This window comes from Vombatus ursinus, unplaced genomic scaffold (assembly GCF_900497805.2).
Source record: "Vombatus ursinus unplaced genomic scaffold, bare-nosed wombat genome assembly UNPS02010461.1, whole genome shotgun sequence".
Classification (NCBI taxonomy): domain Eukaryota; kingdom Metazoa; phylum Chordata; class Mammalia; order Diprotodontia; family Vombatidae; genus Vombatus; species Vombatus ursinus.
In genome coordinates, this window is record NW_020950239.1 from 4,085,375 (window position 1) to 4,110,280 (window position 24,906).

The following is a 24,906-nucleotide window of genomic DNA, read 5'->3' on the forward strand; positions in this document are numbered from 1 at the left end:
TATCTATCTATCTATCTATCTATCTATCTATCTATCTATCTATCTATCTATCTATCTATCTATCTCCATCCATCCATCCAGCTATCTTTCTGTGTATGTATGTATGTATGTATCTCTCTATCTATCTGTGTATCCCTGGTGAATTCCCGAGTGCATCAACATGCTTTGGCAAATTCTCCTCCTGGTGCAGAAGCCAAAGAGTCTGCCTGTGGGAGAGACGTGAGCTCTGTAATGGAAGTGCCTAGGAGAGAGTGTGGAGTATATGTAGACATTTTGAAACCGGCTCTGCTTGGCCAACCACAGGGTGAGTCGGAGGTTGTTAGACTATGGAATCATTCAGAAGGCACCACTCAGCCTCAGCTTAGTCTCTTCCGCTGCTCTGCCCTTGGTTTGCTGTCTTTGCTGGTAGTAGCTGGTGAGAGCCAATGGTATAATGTGAGAAGCCTTGGTCCCTTCCCATTGAAGCAGCCATGTGGCTGACTGAATACAGACTTGGGTTCTTTCTTTGCAGGTAAAGGGAGAGTGGTATCCTGGTGCTTCAGCACCTGGACTTTGCAGCCAGGTCAGCATTGATGCCCAAAGGAGCATGGAGTGACCTCTGGGACCCAGCCTAGCAGTAGCTGAGATGAGGGCTCATCTGACAGTCATGCCACATATGGATATGAAGTTGGTGAGGATGAGGCTAGGTAGGAACTGAGCTAAGTTTGAGCCCTTTCTCCTCAGAGACTGAGATATGATAGCAGAGAGTGTGCCTCTGAGATGTTGGGGGAAATGTTTGTACTTTTGTTCTTGCTATATTTTAAGGCGAATGTTCCTTTGCAAAAGCTAATTGAGATCAAATAGAACTTGGGCATAAGTCGCTGACACCTAACAGTGAGGGAAATACATCCAAACCCTTCAGAATCCCCCTAGAACCCTGAGAGTTCCCAGAACCTGACTCTGGGAGAATGTACATGCTACACTTAAACCCATGTTATGTGAGTGTGAGTTGTTTCTTATAATCAGTTAAGATTTCCAACTGCCTAAGTCAAAACTTCATATGTTCATAAGATAATTGGAATGTCTATAAGTGAAGCAGATGTCTGCAAAAGGAGGCTTGGAAACAAATGATAGCTAGGTAGTGAACGAGAGAAGAGTATAAAACCAAGTATATATTGATCTCAACCTTCTTGCCCTGTGGTATAGAGGGGAAATCAGCCATAGTGTAGTGTATGATCTGTTTTACCTTTTTCATGTCTTCATAGAACAGATAGAGCATGGGGTAATCTTTCTTTTTATCCCACCAGCTCTTCACATGGGCAAACCAGGAACCATAGGACACTACATCCAGAGAAAGGAAAAGATAATTTCTGTAAGAATCCATCCAACCACCATGTTTCTATCTGACTGGGGTTTTTTGTTTGTTTGTTTTTTTTTTGCTTTTTGGTGAGGCAATCAGGGTTAAGTGACTTGTCCAGGGTCACACCGCTAGTAAGTGTCAAGTGTCTGAGACCAGATTTGAATTCAGGTCCTGCTAATTACAAGGCTGGATCTATCCACTGTGCCACCTAGCTGCCCCTGATTAGGTTTTTAATATCATTCTAACTGTCCAAGGACTTGATCTACTTTGGTCACCACGGCAACTGAAAACATTGGCTTGGATACTTTTTGGCTCAGTATTTGTGTACGGATGTGCATTATGGGGGAGGATTCTCTCAATCAAGGGAAATAAGACCTCTTGGGGAAAGCTTGCACATCAGTGGAGGCCTGATGACTGTGAGCTGAAGATATGGCACCAAAATGAAAACAAAGAAATTTATTAGCGCACTCAGGAAGACTGCTCTTGCTGATAACGGTGTTAGCTTTTCAGTGTTTTTAAACCTTTTCAGGACTGCTTAGAGTACAGAGCCAATCAGAAGCATTCTATGGTACTTAGGATGGATACATAAGACATTTCATGGGAGAGGGAGAGATAGAGAAGGGGGATTGTTCAAGAAAGGGAGTATTTGGAATGCAACCGGCAGGATTTATTATCAGAACAAGAAAACATCTTCTGTTCAACAGCAGGAGGCAAAGGGAAATGACCAAGTAATTTCACAATTTTTAAATAAATCCAATTAAACAAAACTTCAGGGTTGAGATAACCATTTAGATGAGATTACAAGCATCTTTTATCTAAGGACCACAAATATTTATTACTACAGTGATCGAGACTATATGCTTTGTCATGTCCTTACATACTTTGTTGTATCTTATTTCTTCTTCAATAGAGGATGGGGACTTTCCACCACTGGATCACCAGGTGGTTGGGGGATCAGTCCATCAAAATGTTATGAAATAAATATCGTTCCTATTTTGTTTTTCATGGCATTATTGACAGTAAGAAAAAATGAGAAGAATATTAGAAAAATTTCAAAGTGAAATGATATATACATTCATTTAGGATTTCTTAGCATCACTCTGAGAATGATAATTTTTTTGTCTTAAGACCAACTATGCAGAGATTATTTCTAGATAGATGAAAAGAAATGTATTAAAATCACTTGTAGCTTTTCTAGCACAAACAGATCCCAAGTGAAGTACACCTATTACTTTCCTGCATTTCCATTCTTTTTAGTAAGCTGAGCAGTATCTGCTGTGAGCAATTGATCAGTGTCTGGAAGGTCAGAATATTTTCTGGATCTGGGTTAGTAGATTATTATTCTTATTATCTCACGTGCTTGTGGATAGAGCTATGATTGGGATTTGTCACCAAATGATGCTTCACAAAAAAGAGTTCAGATGATTAAAAATGAACAAAGACAGACATTAGCAGTAGAAAAAGATAGCATTAATGAACTGAATATGCAATTAGAAACTAGAAAGCTAACAAATAAACAAACTCCAAATAAACACAAAAAAGGACCTCTCAGCAAGTAGAGGAAAATTGAACAAATTGAGAAACAGAAAGACATAAAGGTGATAAACAAAACTAAAAGCTTATTCTTTCAAGAGAAAATGGAATCAAATTGATAAAATGAATCAAAAATCGATAAACCTCTAGCTAGCTTGGTTAAAAGGAAGAGGAAATCAAACTAACAAAATATAAAGCAAACAAGGGAAATGACTAAAAAGTAGCTCTGAAGCATGAATGGGATTACTAGATCTCAAACTAGATTATAAAGCAATAGTCATCACAACTACTTTAATGTTAGTTAAAAAATAGAAATATAAATCAGTGGTATGGGCTAGATAAGGAAGGATGAAAAACAATTGAACTAAATAATCCAGTATTTGATGAACCTGAGGCCTTAGGTTACTCAGGGAAGGATTCTCTATTTGACAAGAATTGTTGAGAAAACCAAAGAGTACCTTATCATAAATTAAGTTTATATCAACATTTCACATCATTTACTACAGAAAGCTAAAAATAAGGGGCAGCTAGGTGGCACGATGGATAGAGTTCCAGCCCTCAGACACTTGACACTTAGTAGCTGTGTGACCCTGGGCAAGTCACTTAATTCTGATTGCTTCACCAAAACAAAAGCCAAAAAAAAAAAAAGTTAAGAATACATATATGACTGGAATATTAAAGTTTATACTACAAAAAAATTAGAAGAGAATCAGAGCAAGAATCTTGCACAGATATATCTAGAGAAACAATTCTAGCCAAGTAAAATATAGTTAGATTTGCTACACCAAGCAAGAGATAAAGGCAATCACAAAAGGTAAAATAGATCATTTTGATTACATGAAAATAAAAAAAAAAGATTTTTACACGAACAAAATTAACACACATAGGAAAAGGGAAGCCATTGATCGGGAAAATTTTCTTTGCATCAAATATTTCTGATAAGGGTCTGGTATCCTAGATACATAGAGAATTAACATAAATATACAAGAACAAAAGTTAATCCCTAGTGAATAAGCGGTCAAAGGATGTGAGCAACAGTATCTAAATGAAGAATTGCAAACAACTAACAACCATATGAAAAAAATTTCCAAATCACTAATAATAAGGGAAACAATTTTGAGGTTTTACCTCAAATCCAGCAAACTGACAAAGATAGAAGTAGTTGGGGTTATGGAAAGACAGATACACTAATATGCCATTGGTGGAGCTATGAAGTGGTCTAACTATTCAGGAAAGTTGGTTGGAATTATGCTAAGAAAGTGACTAAAATGCCCCTATGCGTTGACCTGGATATTCCACTGCTAGGCATATATACCCAGGAGGTCGATATAAGAAAGAAAGGCTCCTAAACATTTATAGCATTTATAGCATAACTTAGTTTGTGGCTGCAAATACTTAGAAATTAAATAGGTTGGGGAATGATTAGATGAACTGTGGCACATGAATGGAACATTACCACGGTGTGAAAAATGATGAATGTGAAAGATACAAAGAAGCGTAGGAAGACATATGAACTGACGCAAAGTGAAACAATCAGTATAACAGTATACATGACTGCAACAGTGTAAATAGAAAGAATGATAGTAAAACAACCAAAACTGAATGCCGTGAAATGACCATGCCTACACTTGCTCCTAAAGAAGATGTGTGAGAATGTTCTTCCCTCTCTTCTTGGCAGAGGTGGGGGACTATGGGTATAGAATGCTGCATGTAATGTATTTGGCTAATATGTGGGGTAATTTCTCTGCCCCTGCCCCTCTCTGGACTAGTGAGGGAGGATGGAAATATTGGGAAATGTAAGTGAAATTAAAAAAAAAAAGATACCAGAAATATATAAAAAAATAGACATTCAAGAATGAAAATAATTTTCAGAATAATTCCAACCTACCTTTCCCAGTCATGTACTTCTCCAGGTATTCTGCCCAGGAGTTGGGGTAAGGCTCTAATTTATTCATCAAGTCAAAATGGTAATATGAAACTGCAGCATCTTTGGCATTTCTTGCCATGTAAATTATCTGCAAGAGGATGGAGGGGAGATTTAGTGGAAATCCCAGGAAGAGAATTGTAATCAGGAAAGTAAGTAAACTTCAAAGGAGCTAATCATTCATTAGCAGATTTAATTTTTTTTTTTTTTTTTTAGAATTGGTAGAGGTTGGCTTGGGAATTGCCTTAAGGTGGTGGTGGTGGTGGTGGGGTGTTACAATGTCACTATCCTGAGTCCCCCTGCTCTTCCACCTTAGGTAGACTTCTACCTTATCTTGCCTCCGTACAACTTCCCTCCTGTCTCCTCACCATGCTGCTGTTTCCTCCCCTCCTACCTTGTCCTTTAAATTTTTTTTTTTTACTATTTTTACTTTATTGATGTTTTCTGTTTCTTACAACACCATAGTATCTCATGTATCCCTTCACTTTCCCCTCCTTCAGAGTCATCTCATATGACAAACAGCGTAATTTTTTTTAGAGAGAAAAAAAATAAGCATAATTGATGGATACATTGGAAAAGTCCAAAAACACATTCAATGTGTAAAACCTTTCTACCTTGCCTTTTATATGTTGTCTTCTCCTATTAGAATGTAAACTTCTTGAGGGCAGAGACTGCCTTCTTTGCTTGCAATTGTATCCCCATCCTTTAGCACATGATCTAGCAAATAGCAAGTACAAAATAAATGAGCTATCCATCTATCTATTAGAGGTGAATAGAATGGTGGGCCTCTGGAATTTGGAAGACCTGAATTCAAATCCAGCCTCAGACACCTACTACCTCTGTGTTCCTGGGCAAGTTACTTCTGTTTGCCTCAGTTTCCTCATCTGTGAAATGAGGATAATAATATTGCATACTTTTCCAAGTGATTGTGAGGATCAAGTCAGATATTTATAAAATGCTTAGCACAATGCCTGGTACATAGGCTCTCAATAAATGTTTATCCCTTCCTGCCACCTCTTTCTCCTTTTTATCCCTCTTCCCCCAGATAGATAGGAGATATGAGCCCAGGAAAGTCACAGTTGCCGTGAGAGGTCTTGTCTATGCCTATTTCAGTATCAGATATGCAGAGAATTCCTCAGAAGTAGACAGTTCATTCTAGAGTTGCCTTGACTGGTCTGGGCCAAAAAGGTGCTAGTTTCCCCCCAGTGTTCTGAACCACATCTTATAACCAGGACCATATAATTCTGTGTGACACTAACATTTTATTCTCTGCACACTCTACAATCCCAATCACCAGTGTGACAAGGTCTCCTTGGCTGAATGACACTTCATCCACTCATTATTTAAACCAGCATCTAGTTGGAAATATAGCCCAGTGATAATGTCTACTCTTTCCTGCCTACTTCTTCTCCATCAATCAACAAGTCACCTGTAAGCCAATCATTGAGGCTTCACATCCAAAAGGCAGTCTTTTCCCCTTATGGAGCTTACATTTTATTAAATCATCCTGTATGCTCCATGCCTTCTCAAATTACCCTGCATTGCCTTGTCGCTATTCTGATTCCCACCCATCTTCCTGGAGAATGTTAGCCCCTCTAGGGCAGGGATTGTTTTGGTTTTGTCTTACATCTCCAGAAATTTACAGGTAGCACTTAGTGAATATTTATTGAATTCAATTGGATTGAATGCCAATTTTATAGTTTAAGCCTTCCATTCCATTTCCAGAGCAGGACAAAATACAATGAAAATATGTGGGGTCTCTGGAGTGATGCTTTATTGTGAAATGAATATACATTTGCTTTAAATCCTTAAATTAAATCCTTGCCCCATGGAATTGACAGTAATTTCTTATGGACACCAGTAATACAGATGACAACTTCAGATTGACAGAAGAAATTAATTATCTCTGCCCCTCAGTCTAGCTCTACCATAATAATGAGTAAGCACGTAATGAGGATTAACTATATTTCAGGGCAGCTAGGTGGCACCACAGCAGAGTGTCAGGCTTGGAGTCAGGAAGACTCATCTTTCTGAGTTCTTATCTGTCCTCAGACACTTCCTAGCTGTGTGACCCTGGACGAGTCACTTAATCCCATTTGCCTCAGTTTTGTCATCTGTAAAATAAGATGGAGAAGGAGATGATGAACCACTCCAGTACCTTTGCCAAGAAAACTCCAAATGAGGTCACGAAGAGTCAGACATAACTGAAAAATCATTGAACAACAGCAACAGCTACAATGACTATCCCTCCGTGGGTTAGAGAGCCACAACAAACAAGTTACCTTGCAATTGTTTTTCCAGCAATCCTTGGGAATGAGATCAACTGGCAGATGGGTCTTGATAAGGCGGGGTGATGGCATTTTTTCTAATGCCTCCGTGCCTAGGAAAAGTCCATTTGGTAGAGGGAGACATTAGACTTTGCCAGGAACATTTCCTTAGCACCAATTCCATAGCCAACTGTCTGTCTCCATATTTTTCTGAGTAGCTGCTGTTGAACTCTGAAACAGTTGCCAATTTCCTACTTGGGCTCTTCTGGTATAACCTTTGCTAAACATGATGGGGTCTGAGGGGTAACACAAGCAAATTACAGGACAGTTTACTCTTTAGCATACAAAATTGGGTCCTATGCAGTATTTCCATCAGCTAGGTGTTGCGGTGGGTAGAGAGCTGGGCCTGGAGCCAGAAAGATTCCTTTTTGTGAGATCAGATCTGGTCTCAGATATTTACTATCTGATTAAGCAAGTTGCTTAACCCTGTTTGCCTCAGTTTCCTCATCTATAAAATAAGCTGGAGAAGGAAATGGCAAACCAGTCTAGTATCTTTGCCAAGGAAACCCCAAATGGAGTCGTGAAGAGCTGGACATCACTCAAGAACAATAAGTATTTTTATCAGATCAACTCTAAACCAGTTTTATTCATCCAGGACTTCGAGGCGGAAGACACCTTAGAAATCATCAAGCCAGCCCCTTCTTTTACAGACAGAGACGCCAAAGCCCAGAACGGTTCTAGCCATTTTGAGTTTCCCATGAATTCTAGCAGCTTCTTGGCTTGTCCTTCATAATCTGTCTTGACTACAATCACATCCATCTGGATAAGTGAACCAGGACACCACTAGTTAAATAGCAGAGCCAGGATAGGGACTCAAGTCCTCTTACTCAAAGGCTCAGTGTGAGGGTTGCTGAGGTAAATTGCTGGGATTGGATGATTACATTCAATGTTTGGCTCCACTGGGATTCTCACTTTGGAGTCGGTGTGGGAGACAGTACAGGAAAACTTGAACAGAAGAAGGAATTATGAAGAAGACTTGGAAGGCTTTGCAGTTGGGAAGTTGGCGAGAGAAAATTGGAGAATTTGAAGGAGGAGAAGGATTTGAGATACAGGAGAATGATGGACCCAAGGAGGAAGACTTGGGCTTAAGGTGAAGGAGAAGGAGGGACAGGAGGAGAGAAACTGGTGGGCCTAGGTAAGAGGGTGCAAAACAAGGGAAAGGCACTTGGGTGTGGTTGTCAAAGTAAGGTGAGTAAGGTGAGAAGGAAACTATTACCCAAGAGCCTCAGAAAAAGCAGGTTGACCTCTTTGCCTCCATTATGTGCATTTCAGGTCAAATCTACTTCTGTCATTAAAACCTATTGCTTCTGGTTCTTCCCCTTTTGGCAAAACAGAACGTATCCAATCCCTCTCCCATATGATAACCCCTCAGATGCTTGAAGACAGCTAGCATCCTGTCTCTGCCACTTATGAGATGGGTGACTATGGGGGGCAAGAGGCTGCCACTGCTCTGAGCTTCATTTTCCACAACTATAAAATAAGGCAAGGTCTTGGGTTCAAATCCCAAATCTATGACTCTCTAGTTGTCTGGGACATCACCCCCACCCCTGTTCCCTATGCCACTCAACCAGAGGACTGAAGGTCTTTAAGAAGAAGCTGAATGACCTCTTGTTGGGAATACTGTAAAAGAGATGCTTATATATGTTCAGTTCAGATTAGATGCTACTGAGCTTCTGTGGGAACCTCTATTCCACGACAGAGGACTTTTGCATAGAAAAATGATGGGGACTCTTAAAGAGGAATCGATCAAAGATAGGAGGCCACTAAGGCACAGTCGATAAAGAGCCAACCTCAGAATTAGGAAGATCTAGGTTCACATCTTGCCTCTGAAACATAGAGGGACCCTTGATATCCCAGTGTCCCAAGCAGCTTTCTAAGAATCTAAGCGTAGGCAAGCATCTGTCTTGGTGAGGAGAATTCTCACTTGGGATTCCCTATGCCAAGGAAAGCACAAGTCTGGTTCGATAGACAAAGAAACCCAGGCTTGGAAGTGAGGCTGGGTGAGATAAATTGCTGGAATATTTAATGCCCAAAGTAGGGGGTTATGTAACAGGTCTTCTAGACAAATTTGGAACTCTGCTCTGTCTATATCTTGCCACATATGTTCATTTTAAAGTGAATGTCAGATCAGCTCACATAAAAGTAATCAACTTAAAAAAATACCGTAAAAAAATTTGGATATTTCTCTCCTACCTTTTTTTTTCTTTTGGTGTGTGTGTGATGGATAGATTTCTGGCAGAAAGTTAGTTATTTTGCACATTACGTAAACAATGCAACGCACAATTTCCTTTTACACATACAGATTTATGGATACTTCAGAACAAGAAGATTTCCCCTTTTGTGGGCTGTGACTGTGTAAACATCTGGAGCTAGAATGTTGTTTGCCGTAACAACGAGCATGGCTTTCTTTTGTTACACTTGAAAGTATACCCAGTACTCTAAAAGTGACAGTCTTGAGCGATAAACATAAGTCAAGTCTGTTGAATAATAATTTCTGTGTTATAACAAGAGTAGGCTCTGAAACATAAAAATTGTTTTGAAGCAACCTCTTGCTCTTTGCTCAAAGGAAAGCGGGAATAGGGCTGCTGAAATCTGTTTCAGTTCAGCAGCCTAATTTCCAGATGCAAACTTCCATCATGCCATTTGGCAAAATAAATAAATAAATAAATGAATAAATAAAAATGCTAGAATGTATTGAGCTTTGGCCATTCAGTGTATCTCTGTGATAACTTGACTGCAAATTTTTAGGTGGCACAGTGGATAGAGTATTGGATTTGGAGTCAGGGAGACCTGAGTTCAAATCCTGCCTTAAATACTAACTGGCTATGTGACCCTGGGCAAGTCATTTAACCTTAGTTTCCTCATCTGTATCCATCCAGAGCAGGTGTTGTGAATTAAACCTTTGTTACACATGTTTCATGTACATCTGCCTCACTACTATTATGATCCAAGTTTAAGCTTATCCCCTCCCATGGATGCTGTTATGGGAAAGAGTGAACCAGGTTTTAGGAGAATGTTTTGTATTAACTGTCTTTATCATGTTATCTGAGCAAATACCTTTGGTAAAAAGTCATTGAGACTATTGGATGACTGTCAATGGGACCTACTTCTTTGGGCACTCAGGACCGACAGTAGGAGAAGCCTCCTCCTCCTCCTCCTCCTTTTCCTATGGGGCACCATATCCTTACATGTGGGTCCTCTGTTCACAGGAATATAAATTTTGGTTGCTTATATTTTGTAAGCTATTTTGAGGTTTGGGGACTAGCTTTTAAAAATATTTATTTATCCATCAATCAATGTATTATTATTTTAAAAAACAGGGATAATTACTTTTTGTCTGAAGTTTTCATTTATGATTTCTTGAAATAATAATTCTGGAAAAACAGGCTTTAAAAAAACCCAGTATGTTTCAAATGGAGCTACCTGACTATCCCTTTAAACCCAAATCACTGTGGCTTTTATTGAATGGCCAATAATAGCCCCCAGACCAAGGCTCTGAGGCTCATTGTTTAGATCTAGATGGCTTAGAATGAATGTCAATAGTAATTGTTTTCTCTTCTGGCCAGAACCTTTAAGGTTCTTCCCCTCTCAGAATGATATTTTTGTGATGGTAAATTAAGCCATATTTTGTCTCAATTCTTATTTTGCCCTTAGTCATTGAATGGGTGTTGCCTTAGACAAACTGAGATCTGAGAAAGACCTTAATTTAGGAAAGCCAAGGTCACCACTGCATCCCAGGTCATCACCAGTTGTCTTGACTTTTATCTTGCCACTGGACTCTGATAATTGTGGAGGAGGGAGTGAGAGTGATGACTTTGTGCAGCTCTGCCTCACTTAAATCCAATTCATTGTGATCCAATGCACCCTCATGATATCTTTGGTCCTCTTCAAGAATCAAGGATAAACAACAAGCTTATCTATAAATATGGGGATAATAATAGCATTTTCCTCTTGTGAAAGTGGTATTGTGAAGATCAAGTAAGATAACACATATAAAGTGCTTTGCAAATATTAAAGCATTAAATAAATGCTAGTTATTATTATTTCATTTACAGGGACATGCTAGAACTCTATTTACTGCTAGGTGGTACATTGGATAGAGTGCCTCACCTGGAGTGAGGAAAACCTGAGTTTAAGTCTAGCCTCAGATACTTACTAGCTGTGAGAGCCTGAGCAAGTCATGTAATCTTTGTTTGTCTCAGTTTCCTCATCTGTAAAATGGGTATCATAATAGGATCTATCTCAAGTGGTTGTTGAGATGATCAAATAAGATAATAATTGTAAAACACTTAGCACAGTACCTGGCATATAGTAAGAGCTATATAAATGTTAGCTATCGTCATCATCCATACCTGGGTTGGGAGAGAATTGCAAATACTGTTGTGTCCATATTAATTCATGATGGCATGCATTAGAAGAACAGAGTAATAAAAGCAAACAATCAAACAAACAAAACAGAAGATACCTGTAATCCTCAGTCCTGGGACAAACAATTCCAACATTGGAACTTTTTCGGTAATGGCACTTCGACTACATTTTTCAATGTCGCCATCATTTTGAATCATATCCACAACTTCGGAAATCCATGTGGTACCTGAAGCAGAAGGTCAAGGATATGATATCTATCAAATGAACCTACCTAAGTTATTCAGCCAACTAATGATACTCCCAATTTCTCAATTATTCCATTTGAACTTTGGTTGTACTGAGTTCTTTTTGTTGTACTGAGTACAACAACTTCCATCATGTCAATTTAGTGTTTCATTGAGAATTCCCAGTATGAGAATTCACTGTACAGTCCCATCAAGCTCTCTGCCTCACAATCAATCAAACTGCAAAGCATTTACATTGTTTGGACTGGGGGACCCAGAGACAAAACCAAAACTCTCTTTCTGGCCCTGCACTCAAGGACATGGCATGATGTTGAGGAGACAATATGTACTTATATAAGTCAGCGCCTAAGGTAGATGAAATAAATACAAGTCAATTGTGGGTGGAGACATTGGCAATTCAAGAGAGGCCTCATGTGGGAGGTGGTACCTGAGCTGGAGAAAGTGCATTCCAGGAACGGAAAAGACAGCCTGCATAGAGGCATAGAATGAGAATGTCGGATGTTTGTTGACTGTCCTTCCGACTTCAACCATGTAATATCCCCATTTGTAGGCATAAGGTAGAGAGACTGGGACCAGCCCCGCTCCTGGGCAGGATAGAAAAGAGTAGATGGACCTCCAGCTTCTGTGGCTCAGTTTAGAGGTACTTCTGTGGTGTCCTGCTCTGGCGTGGTCCGACCAATTGAAAGTAACTGGGCCAAGCACACGGTGACTGATTCTGCCCCAAATCCTCATGATAGGTCCCTGTCTTGCCCTCATCTCCCCATACGTAAGTTCCCCTATCATTATCCTGCCCCGTTACCCAATTCTTACCTTTCTTCCACCAATCTTTCCACAGGCTCGAGACCCAATGTAAAGGTCATCTAGCAGTGGGCAGGAAACAATGATCCAGAAAAGAGAGTGGTCCACATCAGGGGACTCTATATACTGGGGACACAGGCTCAGGAGATGGGGCCTAGGAAAATTCATTATGCCTAACCTAACTGGGCATCCCTTGGCTGCCGTACCTCCCTAAGGCCTGCCTGGCCACCCCAGATCCCTTTCTATTCCCTGTTATTGAAATAATAACAATGAATAATATCCATCAGAAAAGATTTATTAAGTACTTATTTATATTTTATATTGCTATGTATAATTATATATTTAATAAATTATATTGATTTATATTTATATTCATTACGCACTTATGTGCTAGGCACTGTGCTAAGAGCTAAGGATACAAAGAAAGGTAAAAACAGATCCTGCCCCCTAGGAGCTTACATTCAGATGGGGAAGACTCCATTTAAATAACTAGGTCCAGACAAGACGTATCCAGGGTAAATGGAAGGGAATGTCAAAGTGAAGGCACTAACAGCAGCAGGGACCGGGGAAGCCCTCCTGGAAGAAGAGGGCTTTGAGCTGATGCTTAAAAGAAGCCAGGGAGGCTAAGATGTAGAGGAGAGGGACAGCCCCGGGCCCAGAGGAAGATGCTGAATGTTGTGTTTAAGGATCAGCAGGCAGGCCAGTGTTGACTGGACATAGAGTAGGTGGAAGGGAGTTAAGTATAAGAAGACAAGTAGGTAGGAGAAGGGTCAGGTTGTGAAGGGTTTTAAATGCCAAACAGAAAAGTCTGTATTTGTTCTTGGGAGCAATAGGGAGCCATTGGAGATTCTTGAGAGCAGCTAGGTGGTGCGGTGCATAGAGCACCAGGCTTGGAGTCAGGAAGACTTATCTTCCTGAGTTCAAACCTGGCCTCAGACATTTACTACCTGTGTGACCCTGGGCAAGTCACTTAACCCTGTTTGCCTCAGTTTCCTCATCTGTAAAATGAGCTACAGAAGGAAATGGAAAACCACTGCAGCATCTTTGCCAAGAACACCCCAAAATGGGGTCACAAAGGGTTGGACACGATTGAAATGATTAACAACAACAAAACAGTATCAATAACATGAATAAACCCAGTGTGTGAATAATTCAAAAGCTTTCCCCTTCTCTAGTATTTGACTATACTCAGCTTTTAGCCCTGCTCACATGATTGCAGGGCAAGGTGTTAGAAGTCCATAAAATCTTTTTTTTTTCCTCCTGCTAAAATATCTATCTCTGCCAGGAAACATGAACCGTGGGGCAAGATCATCTATGTTATCTGAAGAGGTCAAGGACTTGCTAAAACGGGAGAGCTTCCACAAGATCTCTTGGTCTGTGGACTTTCCAAAGGTTACCAGACTCACCGGATTTGGGGTAAGTGGCAATCACAATGTCATCTGGCCTCCACTGGAACTTCTCTATTCTCTCCCAGTTGTGTGAAAAGGCATAGACTATGGGGTATCCATGGACAGTCTTGGGCTCCTTCCTGATGAAATCTGCCAGCGTGAGCATTCTAGGAGGAGGCGGTGGGGTGCAGAGAGATGAACAGAATACAAATCAGAGTCGTTGGTAGGCAACTGACACAGAAACATGAATTTGAAATAACTACGCGCACTAACAGAATACAAAGGGCGAGTGGGAATATAGGCAGGTTGTAAACACGGGCAGAGGCCATGTGACAAATTGAACAAAGGTCTCTGGGAGGGGAAGGGTTAGAATAAAATCAAATAAATGTTTCCTTTGAAATTCTTATTGAAACTTCAGAGTAAAAGTCTAGCAGGGAGGGTGACATCTTTAGGGATCAGGTATGTCCTCAAGAGAGACCCCCAGCTCCTTACCAGTTTTAGAGGTCTTCTTGAAAATGCTTTTAGGAAAAGACCTTGCCATTAGGAGTAGCTAGGTGGCGCAGTGGATACAGTGTTGGGCCTGGAGTTGGTACAACTAGAGTTCAAATCCAGTCCCAGACACTTACTAGTTGTCTGACCCCGGGCAAGTCACTTTACCCTGTTAGCCTCAGTTTCCTCATCTCTAAAATGAGCTGGAGAAAGAACTGGCAAACCACTTCAGTATCTCTACCAAAAGCAAAACAAAACAAAACAAAATACAATACCAAATGGGATCACAAAGAGTTGGGCGTGACTAAAATGACTGAACAATAACTTGTCATTGAAATAACACTTTCCCACCAAATTCTACTACAATTTCAGACTGTTCGTCTTCATTCTGATATCTTGCTTATATATGATTTGCTTATACATAATTTGTCCGAGAAGGAGAATGAAATGTGATATCTGTTATTCTTTAAGGCGAAAGTCACAGAGCAGACACTGCTCTGCATTGATAAATAATAGCATGTATACAGTAACTCTCCATATGTTATAACTTTATACATGTTGCCTCATTTGATCCTAACAACACTTCTAGGAGGATTTCTCCCTTGTTAGACTGTGAGCTCCTGGAGACCAGGGACTGGGTTTTGTTTTGTTTTCAGTTTTCCCTTTCTTCTTATCCATCTTCCTGTGGCCAGGGGCCATCAAATCCAACTCCCTCATTTTACAGATGAGGAAACTGAGGCCCAGAGAAAAGAAGTTGATTTGCCCAAGATATCATAGGTAGGAAATGACAGATGCAGAATTTAAACCTAGGTCTTCTGAATCCAATAGCCAATCAGTATTCTCTCCACTGTAACCCAGGAATGTCTTAACTTTCCACTTCAGGTCAACACTCAGCTACTGGATCCAATTTCCTGTTGCTATGTCATTTGAAGTCAAGGCTTCAGTCATGGGGAGGAGGAAGAAAGTGGCAGCTCTCACAGAATCTGGCTTTTTTGTTTTCCCAATGAATGCAAACACTCCTGACAGAAAGCTTCATGCCAGTAACAGGAGGGACAACAGTCCTGTCTGAAGGTTGGGCATGCACTCCTTTATTGACACATTCACATTAACAACCACACACTCAGGCTGGCGAAGGACTTGGCACCCCAGCAGGCTCTACCACGTACAAAAGGACTTGGATTAGGAGCGCGGGTTCCGTTGCCATCCAGCTTGAGGTTTTCTTGGCAACAAAGGTTTTTCACAATGTGTCTCCTTAATAAGGAGCCGTCCAGACACTGAAAGTCTGATGTTCTTTCTCACCAGGAGGAGGTTTCTTTCCAATGTAAATACCTGAGAAGTAGCAATCATTGCTAAATGTGGATGCCTGAGGGCTCTTGGGAAAGCATAACCTATACACGCGTCATTGTTCTGGGTGACAGTTCAATGAAAAGGATCCCAAATGGAGGGAAAATCAGTTTAAACTCGCCAAAGTCCAGATTAAAGGTTACAAGATATTATTAAAGATAAAAGATATTATTAAAGATAAGATACCTTGAAAGAAATGTAAGTCTATTACTTTCGAACAATAACTGGGATTTAGCTGCCAAAGTAGTTTCACAGGCCTAGAGTCTGTCTAGTTCTACCTCTTTATTTTATTTTACAGATGAGGAAACTGAGATAAGCACAGGTTAATTGTCTTGCCCAAGGTCACACAAATAGGAAATGGTGGAGCCTTATTTCACACTGAAGTGCTACACGTGTGGCATTCTTTCCACTGGGTCAGGGTAGCTAGGTGGCACCATAGTGCATAGAGCACTGGTCTTGTAATCAGGAAGACTCATCTTCCTGAATTCAAGCCTGGCCTCAGACACTTCCTAGTTATGTGACTCTGGGCAAGTCATTTAACCTGTTTGCCTCAATTTCCTCATCTGTAAAACGACCTGGAGAAGGAAATGACAAACCACTTCAGTATCTTTGCCAAGAAAACCCCAGATGGATACAACTGAAAAATGACTCAACAACAACAACTAACACATATACTGGCTGCTCTGTCTATCCCTATTCCTATCCTTATCCTTATCCTTATTCTTATTTTTATCCCTATTCTTTAAAGTCACATGAGTCATAGATCTTAGAGCTTAAAAACTAGACTCAGGAAGTGATTGGGAAAACTAGAGGCTCACCAACACCTTCAGATGATCCAGAAACATCACCAGTGATACAAATAGTTTCTTAGATGATTTTGTTTTCTTTGACTATGAAAAAGTTTCCACTACCAGATGCCTTAAGCTTCTCCTGGTAGAAGAATATTGTTTGAGAAGCATGGAATTAGTAATGAGCTGATGATGTTGGAGTTAAGTCTAAGTACATAGGCACACTGAAATAAAAGCATCTGTGAAAACTATTAAGAGATCCCACCCAAGACAGTCAACAAACATTAATTAAGCACTTACTGTATGCCAGGCACTGTACTAAGAAGTAGAGATAAAAAAAAAGGCAAAAAAGAGGACCTGCCCTCAAAGAGCATATGACTGAGTCCAGTACAGTCACCAGTGGAATTTGGAATTGATTCAGAAGATTCACTGACAATTGAAAATATTTATGTAGGAAAAAGAATTCCACTTTAATAGATACTTGTTAATAATGGATAATAATAATGATGGTGGATAATAATAATAATAAACAATTGTTCCAGATCATAGGACTGTAAATTTAAAGCAGTCAGGGATAATAGAAACGATTTAGTCTGACCCCCTCATTTTACCAATGAAGCAACTATGGCCCAAGGTGGTTACTTGACTTGTCCAAATTCACACAGCTGTAGATAGGATTTGAACCCAGATCTTCTGACTTCAAATCCAGCTCTCTTTCCCTGATTTCAAGGCAAACAGAAATATAATTTTTTTTTAAGTTTTACATTAAACATTTTTTGGGGGGAGGCAATTGGGATTAAAGGACTTGTGCAGGGTCACACAGTTAGTAAAGGTCAAGTGTCTGAGGCCAGATTTGAGCTCAGGTCCTCCTGACTCCAGGGCTATTGCTCTATCCACTGCACCACCTAGCTGCTCCAGAAATAGAATTTAGAGAATTTATAGGGGAATCAGTATATTTTCCATCAGATGTAGGAGGAACTTAGGAATATGCTATAAGTTTGTACAAACAGCACTTGTACTTTGTACTTTGCTTTAGCTCAGTAAAAAAGTTGTTGTACAGTCATTTTTCAGTCATGTCTGACTCTCTGTGACCCCATTTAGGGTTTTCTTGGTACGGTGACTGGAGTGGTTTGCCATTTCCTTCTCCAGTTCATTTGACAGATGAGGAAACTGAGGCAAACAAGGTTAAGTGACTTGCCCAGGGTCACACAGATAGTGTCTGAGGCCGTATTTGAACTCAGGAAGATGAGTCTTCCTGACTCCAGGTTGGGTCTCTATCCAATGCAGTGCCACCTAGCTGCCATACAAAAAAGTAGGGTGTATATGTGTGTGTGTGTATACATATGTGTATATGTGTATCCATCTCTCTCTCTCTTTCTATTTCTTTCTTTCTTTCTCTATTTTTTTTTCCCAACCAGACCTACATTTTCATTGGTGTAGGAAACTCCCTTTGGGGAAGTTTCTTCCGTCAACACCCACCAGCCCTGGCATCTACCCTGTAACGTATAATAGAGAGTTGCATGGGACACTGAGAAGTTATGTAACTTATCCAGAGTCACAGAGTTGTGTATGTCAGGGGAAGGAATTAAACTCATCTGAACATGTGCGTATGTGCCCATATTTGTGGGTATGTGTATATATTTGTATAGGGCAGCTCGGTCACACAGTGGGTAGAGTGCCCGGCCAGGAGTTGGGAAGACTCCTCTTAACCCTGTTTGCCTCAGTTTCCTCATCTATAAAACAAACTGGAGAAGGAAATGGCAAACTACTTTAGGGAAATATTTAATAGACTTTAGGGAAAGATTTTAAAGACTTTAGGGAAGATCTGTGCGATGAATAAATTAAATGCAAGAATAATACCATTAAAGGAGGACTTAGCATAACGTAAAATGTAGTGTAACTTCATCACATAATGAGGTTGATACTGTGTACATATTCTCCTGGTTCTGCCCACTTCACTTTGTATCTGTTGTAGTATAACTCTTAAAAAGAAAAACTCAATTTTCTGCTCTTCTCTCCCTGCCTTCCTTCCTCCGTCCTACTATGTCCTGCTCTGCCCTGCACCCACATTCATTCACACACACACACACACACACACACAGAGCAGCTGTTGATATAAATTTTATAGTCAATCTCCTGGAAAGGGTTATAATGGCAGAGTGGGGGTTGGGAGTTAGTTACCAAAGCCGGGCTGTCTACAAAAAGGGCCCTGAGATACTCACAAGTAAGGCACAATGGGAGAATGCTAGATGTGGCGGGCCCCAAAATCAATTATGGGGGCCTCAGTTCCTTTATTTGGCTGTATTTGTGGCCTACAGGGGCCACTCCAGAGATCGTGTGAAAAGGTCTCCCTTGTAAAATTCTTGCGACTCCAGGGATGTGTATGACTCAATGCTGAAAGGTGATGAAAACCCTGAGTGGTCCCTTAATCCTTTCCCCCACCCTGTGACATCATTAGCATGGTCAGGTATTGCATCAATTAAAAAGAAGAGCCAGCTTCTGATTAGATTTCTTCCTTTGACTCCCCTGTGTGGTAAATGATTCTCTTTGTCATCAGACTTTTAGTAGAGGATTAAGGGAGATCAGTGATGTTCTTTCCTAGGAGTGCGGCCACTCCCAGGATCATGGCTCAAGCAACCAGGAGAGTTTACGTCAGGGCCTCTGGCTGCCTTTTCTTCTTTGTGTTTCCTTTCCAGAATAGGTGAGTAAACATTGTTCTCAAGATGGATGCTTTCTAGACCTGGAGGTGACCTTGTGAGCTTAAGACGTGCTGTTCATCAGAGAAGATGACCACTGGCAGGAGTATGTTTTGGGAATTGTTTGGACAGTGCAGAAACAAGGTGAAATGTAGCTATGCCTGTTCAGTGGTCCAAACTGTTAATGTTCTATGTTTGTAACTCAACCACCCGTAGAGGATAATAGCACAGTTATCCCTTGAAACTCATGACTTTCCCCATCACGGTTTTGATATATCTTGAGTCAGCATAAGAAATTAAATGGGAATTTTTTGGGAGTTTTGTGGAAGCAGCAGATGACATGTGAAGGCCAGTGGATGACATAGAGCTTATGGCCAAATACTTAACCCACATTTTACAATATAATACTGTAAATGCCCCGTAAAAGAAAAACAAAAAATTCAGACTTCTTCTCTGGTATGAAGGGAGGGCCAAAAAATTTTACCTGGATTTTCCAGATCAAGGGGGCCCCAACCTCCATGATGTGGAAGGGATAACTTAGTGTTAAGTTACTGAAGTCTCATTAATGTGTGCTGTGAGTCTTTCTGTGTCTTTTAGTGTATACATTTTTTGTTAGTAGGAAATAATTATTTGTCCCATAACTGATTATTATTGTAAATTGAATATCTTTTTATTCCTCTTCTGGAGAGACCATAGATATGAACTGCAACATGAGCTCTGAAGAATTATTCTCAGGAGCACCAAGGTGGAGTTTTAACCAGCTGAAGAATTTAAGGAAAAAAACTGCCCTCTTGTTAGAGGGCCGACTCCCCCAGAATTGAACCTAGCTTGGCCTGTGTCCCTGCGTCCAGAGTAGCCCTTAGTGAAAGGCAACAGGAAGGGAGCAATCACTGTTCCTTCGTGCTAATTGCAAAATGAGGAAGCTGTAGCCAATGAACTCTAATGTTGCTTTCAGTTCTAAATCTAGAATTCGAAATTCCTGGAGATGCTTTGTTCCTCTCAAAACAAGAATCACACTTAGAGAGAGCCTGAGGGATCCCAGTCAGTAAACTAGCTCTGAATTCTACAAGGACTGCTTTGAGATCACGTGAAGTACAGACACATTTGTAAAAAGAAAATCTATTTAACCAGCTCTGGACACACAGCAGGAAACACCAAGAAAACAGAAAAATTGACAAACCTTTGTGCAAATTTCCTTGTTCTCTTTGTCAGGCAGTCATCAACAAGCGAGCAGCAGTCACAGCCGGTGGTCAGCAGTCAGAGGGTAAATTCTGTAGGGGATGGTGTCCAATTGAGCAGCCTCACTATGTTAACTAGTAAAGAATACGTTTTGGGGATCTTTGGTGTTAAAAGAAACAAAAACCTAAAGAGTCAGTTTGGATTCTAAGCAGTGTGTGTTAGACAATGAACAGGCAGGCCTTGTTTCAACATCTGGTAGAGTGAAGAAGGAATAAGAAGGAAATGTAGCTGGGAGGTGGCCAGTGGTGAGCAAAGGCACAGAATGCTCAGATTTGAGTCATGGGGGCTCAGACAGCATTGGCAGAAAATTGCAGGGATTATTGGCCTGAACTGCTATTGTATATGCAAGGGGAAAGGACTTGCTTCTTCATGACTGATTCTTTTTTTTTTTTTTGGAGGCAATTGGGGGTAAGTGACTTGCCCAGGGTCACACAGCTACTAAGTGTCTGAGGCTGGATTTGAACTCAGGCCTCCTGACTCCAATGCCGGTGCTCTACCCACTGCGCCACCTAGCTGCCCACAGGGTATAGTGGAAAGAGTACCAGCTCTCCTCCTCTCAGAGGACTTGGGCTTGAATTTCTCCTCTGATACAGTGCCACCTCGGGCTTAATCTCCTTGGCCCTAATTTTCCTCATCTGCACAATGAGAATATAACACCACATGGGCCCTGAGCTCCCTGCAAACTCTACATTTGTGATGCTTAGACTTTCTTCACCACCGCTTTCTCTGCTCCCTTTAAATGAGGACCTCCTCGCATACCTTGTCCTTTTTATTGGGCTTTAAAGTTTGCAAAGCACTTTACAAATATCTTCTTTGATCTTCATAACCACTCCTATGCTATTATTACCCCCATTTTACAGATGAAGAAACTGAGAATGACAGAGGTTAAGTGACTTGCTCAATGGCTAGTAAGGGTCTGTGACACAGTGGATAAAGCACCGGGCTTAGGGTCAAGAAGACTCTCCATGAGTTCAAATCTGGCCTCAGACCCTTACTAGCTGTGTGACCCTGGGCAAGTCACTTAACCTTATTTGCCTCAGTTTTCTCATCTGTCAAATGAGCTGGAGAAGGAAATGGCAAACCACTCTAGGATCTTTGCCAAGAAAACCCCAAATGGGGTCATGAAGAGTCAGAAATGACTCAACAATAACAATAGCTTCCTAACTCCAGGCCCAATTCTCTTTCCTATGGGTCGCCTCACTGACCGAATGGGAACCACTAACCATGAGTTCCCTCTTCTCTTCTTGTCTGCATCTCAAAACCTCTGGGCATCCTCTTTCATCCTCTTATTTATTATAGTGTCTGATGAAGATGCTGGTCTATTGAAGGCCTGAGGGCCAGCCCCTTGTGCCTTTGACCTCTCATCTCCTTTGGCAGATCACTCCCGTAATCAGCCCTCCTCTCTCCAATCTTCAGTCTCTTTCCACCTACTGACACTTTTCCTGCTGTCTTCAACCAGGCCCAGGTCTTCTCCATCCTTACTTAAAAAGGGTTTGACACCTGCCAAGCATCTTGGGATCTGTAGTTCACAGCGACAAGCATCCTGACCCAGAATATCATTAACACTTCTAGGCCACTTGGGTCCTCTGTAAGTTCAGGTTTAGAGAGGCAAAGCTGGAGTTTTGGTGAGGATTATGATGAGCCCACCTGGCAGCTAGCACTTGGATAGGGACAGATGGGTCAGAAGGTCACAGAATAGCAAGGACTGCCTGAATAATGAGCAAAAGATCAGCCCAAACTGTGACGTGCCTGGGGAAGTCACGCCAGACCATGACGGTAATATCTACTCACGCATGTGGTTCCTTACACTCATAAATGCACATATTAGTTATTTCCTATTCAATGTGTTTCTGTTTCATGATTATTTTTCTCACATATTTACTCTGTATTAGTATTATAAATGTATGGTTTGTTAAATAGATTTTCTTTTTTCTTTTTTTCTTTTTTTAGCTATGTGCTCATAATCTATTTTTGGAAGGAAAGGAGAATGGGTATACACATTTATATAGCACCTGCTGTGTGCCAGGCACTGTGCTAGGCACTGGGGATACAAAGAGCATTTATGTAATACCTACTGTGTATCAGGCACTATGCTCAGCACTGAGGATACACAGTAAGGGGAAGGGGGGTAGAAGGGAATTAACATTTATATAGTGCCTACTATGTGCCAAACAGTATGGTAAAGCACTTTATAATTATTATACAACAGTCCAGGGAGGTAGGTACTATTATTAACACCATTTTACAGATTAAGAAACTGAGAAGTTAAGTGACTTGTCCAGGGTCCACTGCTCATAGTGCCTGAGACTGGGTTTGAACTCAGATCTTCCCTGACTCCAGGCCCAGTGCTCTGTGCATTCTGGTGCCTCCTAGCGGCCACTCTAGGTATTTTGCTTAGGTCACAAATGTCCTGTTAATTTTGTTTGCTCTTCCTTTGTGTTACACAGATATGCGGAGGCACAACCATGTAATACATCTTACGTGAAATTCAGACTCATAGTCACTGAAACAGCCTGTCAAGTGATGTCCTCAAAGTGGATAGAGCTGGTAGTCAGGAAGACTTGAGTTCAAATCTAGCCTCCTGACACTGGCTAGCTACGTGACCCTGGGCATGTGATTCAGTTTCCTCATCTATAAAATGGGTATAATAGCATTTACTTTCCAGGGCTATTGTGAGGATAAATCAAAATATTTATAAAGTGATTTGCAAAGCTTAAAAGCTTTACCTAAATGCTAGCTAGCTATTGTTATTGTTGTTATTATTATTACATGTATCGTTGATGTATATTGCTGTGAAATGGCCCTTTGTAGCCTTTTCCACATCGTTCACCTGGTATTCTGTGTTATGCTCAAAGCAGGTTACTTGCTGTCTTGCAAACAATCCATTCAGTCTGTGTCTGTGTCCCACAGCCAAGGATGAGGAGAGAGTTCACTTCCCCCTTATCCCAGCCTCTTAGAATCCTCCTCTTCCTTCAAAGCTCACCGCAAGCCCCACCTCCTACATGAGGCTCTTCCGGATTTCCCTGGATGCTAGTCTCTCCACTCCCATATTTATTATACATATTATATGTTATATTATATGTATGTATATATATGTATACACACATATGCACATACCTGTTGTCTCCCTGGTAGAATGTAAATGGTGAAAAGAATACAGGCTCTAGGACCAGAAAAGCTGCATTCTCAACTCTGAAGTGAAGGGGGGTGGGTTAGATGAGGCCCCTCCCACTTCTCAATCTATGATTTTCCCCAGGGCCTGGGGCAGTTCACATTTTGTCCTTGTATTTCTCATGCCTCACACAGTGCTTGGCACATCATAGGGGCCTGGCGTTTTTTGTTTGCATAATTGAATGATTGATGAGAATGAGCAGCAGTAATGACATCACCCTTTGGTGCTGACTATTGGGGCACCCCTCATCTGACAGCCTCCAGGACTTCATAGAAAAGAGTTCACTCTAAGTATGGTTGCATTGGCTTTATGAGCCCGAAGTGAAACGGGCGTAGAGAGATAATACATGATTTTCCCGTGTCAAAAAATACAGAAGGCAAAGAGCGGGAGGGGATGCAGAAAAATTGACTCCACTGCTGCCGGGATCAGAGCAGTCAATGTATTTTTTAGGCTTACAGGTTTGGGGGTCAGGTGGCTCCTGGGGCCCTCAGTGACCCACAGGGCATCATACGAGGGGGCTGGGCGTTGAGGGCACTTATACCCAAGTGAGTGCTTAAATGGGGTTCTAGCTACTGGGGAAAATATGTGGTTCAGCAGTGAGCCCACCGAGCAGGTGGCAAAAAGGAACAAAGAACAGATTTGAAGAACCAAGGCAGGCACACGTGGTTTTGGAAAGAGCCGCTGTAGGAAAAGATATGACATGCTGCCTTTATACTAAGTCTTATAGACCTTGCAGAAGGGTTTCCTCAGGACACTCTGGTCAGTTTTGCTCAGGAGTAATTAATGGGGCCCGCACTCTAGCACACTTGAACCTAGTACGCCGGTAGGGTTTAACCACCTGCCTATGTCTACCTTCGTGTAACCCGATGTTGTCAGGCATTACTCCAGCTGGCTTTGGTCAATGAGCATTTATTAATGAAACTAACTAAAATTAATTATAATATTAAATTCAGGTGGCTCTTAGACATTATGAATTTCTGATCACGTAGCTCACAATGAAAAAACATGGACTTCTAAACTTAGCCAACACCCTTATTTCAGATGTAGATGAAGAAATGGAAACCCAAAGAGGTGCCAACTCGGCTGAGATCACACCCTGAGTTCATGGCAGAGCTAGGCTTGGAGTCCAGGTCTCCTAACCCCTAGGGCACTGCATTTTTCTCTAAATGATACTTTGGAAAAGGTGGGAATGATGGTCCCCAAAGAACTCCCTTTGTGCGGAAATGGAGCTTAACTGTGAACTGAAGTTACTCAGT

The 24,906-nt window shown here is 41.1% G+C and overlaps 1 protein-coding gene and 1 long non-coding RNA gene across 4 annotated transcripts in view; one reads left to right on the plus strand and one right to left on the minus strand.

The window, feature by feature from the left end:
- LOC114037591 (sulfotransferase family cytosolic 1B member 1-like) overlaps window positions 1-23,478 on the minus strand; it is a 32,969-nt gene extending 9,491 nt beyond the window's left edge. Inside the window, exons 1-6 of one of the 2 annotated variants that reach the window (XM_027854507.1) lie at window positions 23,309-23,478; window positions 13,941-14,089; window positions 11,589-11,717; window positions 7,079-7,176; window positions 4,761-4,887; window positions 1,226-1,320 (exon numbers count right to left, since the gene is read on the minus strand). In XM_027854507.1, coding sequence (XP_027710308.1) covers window positions 1,226-1,320; window positions 4,761-4,887; window positions 7,079-7,176; window positions 11,589-11,717; window positions 13,941-14,088 — 597 coding nt within the window. In that variant the 5' untranslated portion in view covers window position 14,089; window positions 23,309-23,478. Of the gene's footprint in view, window positions 1-1,225; window positions 1,321-4,760; window positions 4,888-7,078; window positions 7,177-11,588; window positions 11,718-13,940; window positions 14,090-20,419; window positions 20,708-23,308 lie in introns of those variants that run through there. The other variant, XM_027854506.1, reaches the window with a different exon arrangement.
- LOC114037595 overlaps window positions 1-24,906 on the plus strand; it is a 139,717-nt gene that overhangs the window by 78,552 nt on the left and 36,259 nt on the right. For both annotated transcript variants that reach the window (XR_003568466.1, XR_003568467.1), the window contains exon 3: window positions 13,820-13,950. This is a non-coding gene — a long non-coding RNA (uncharacterized LOC114037595). The remainder of the gene's footprint in view (window positions 1-13,819; window positions 13,951-24,906) is intronic.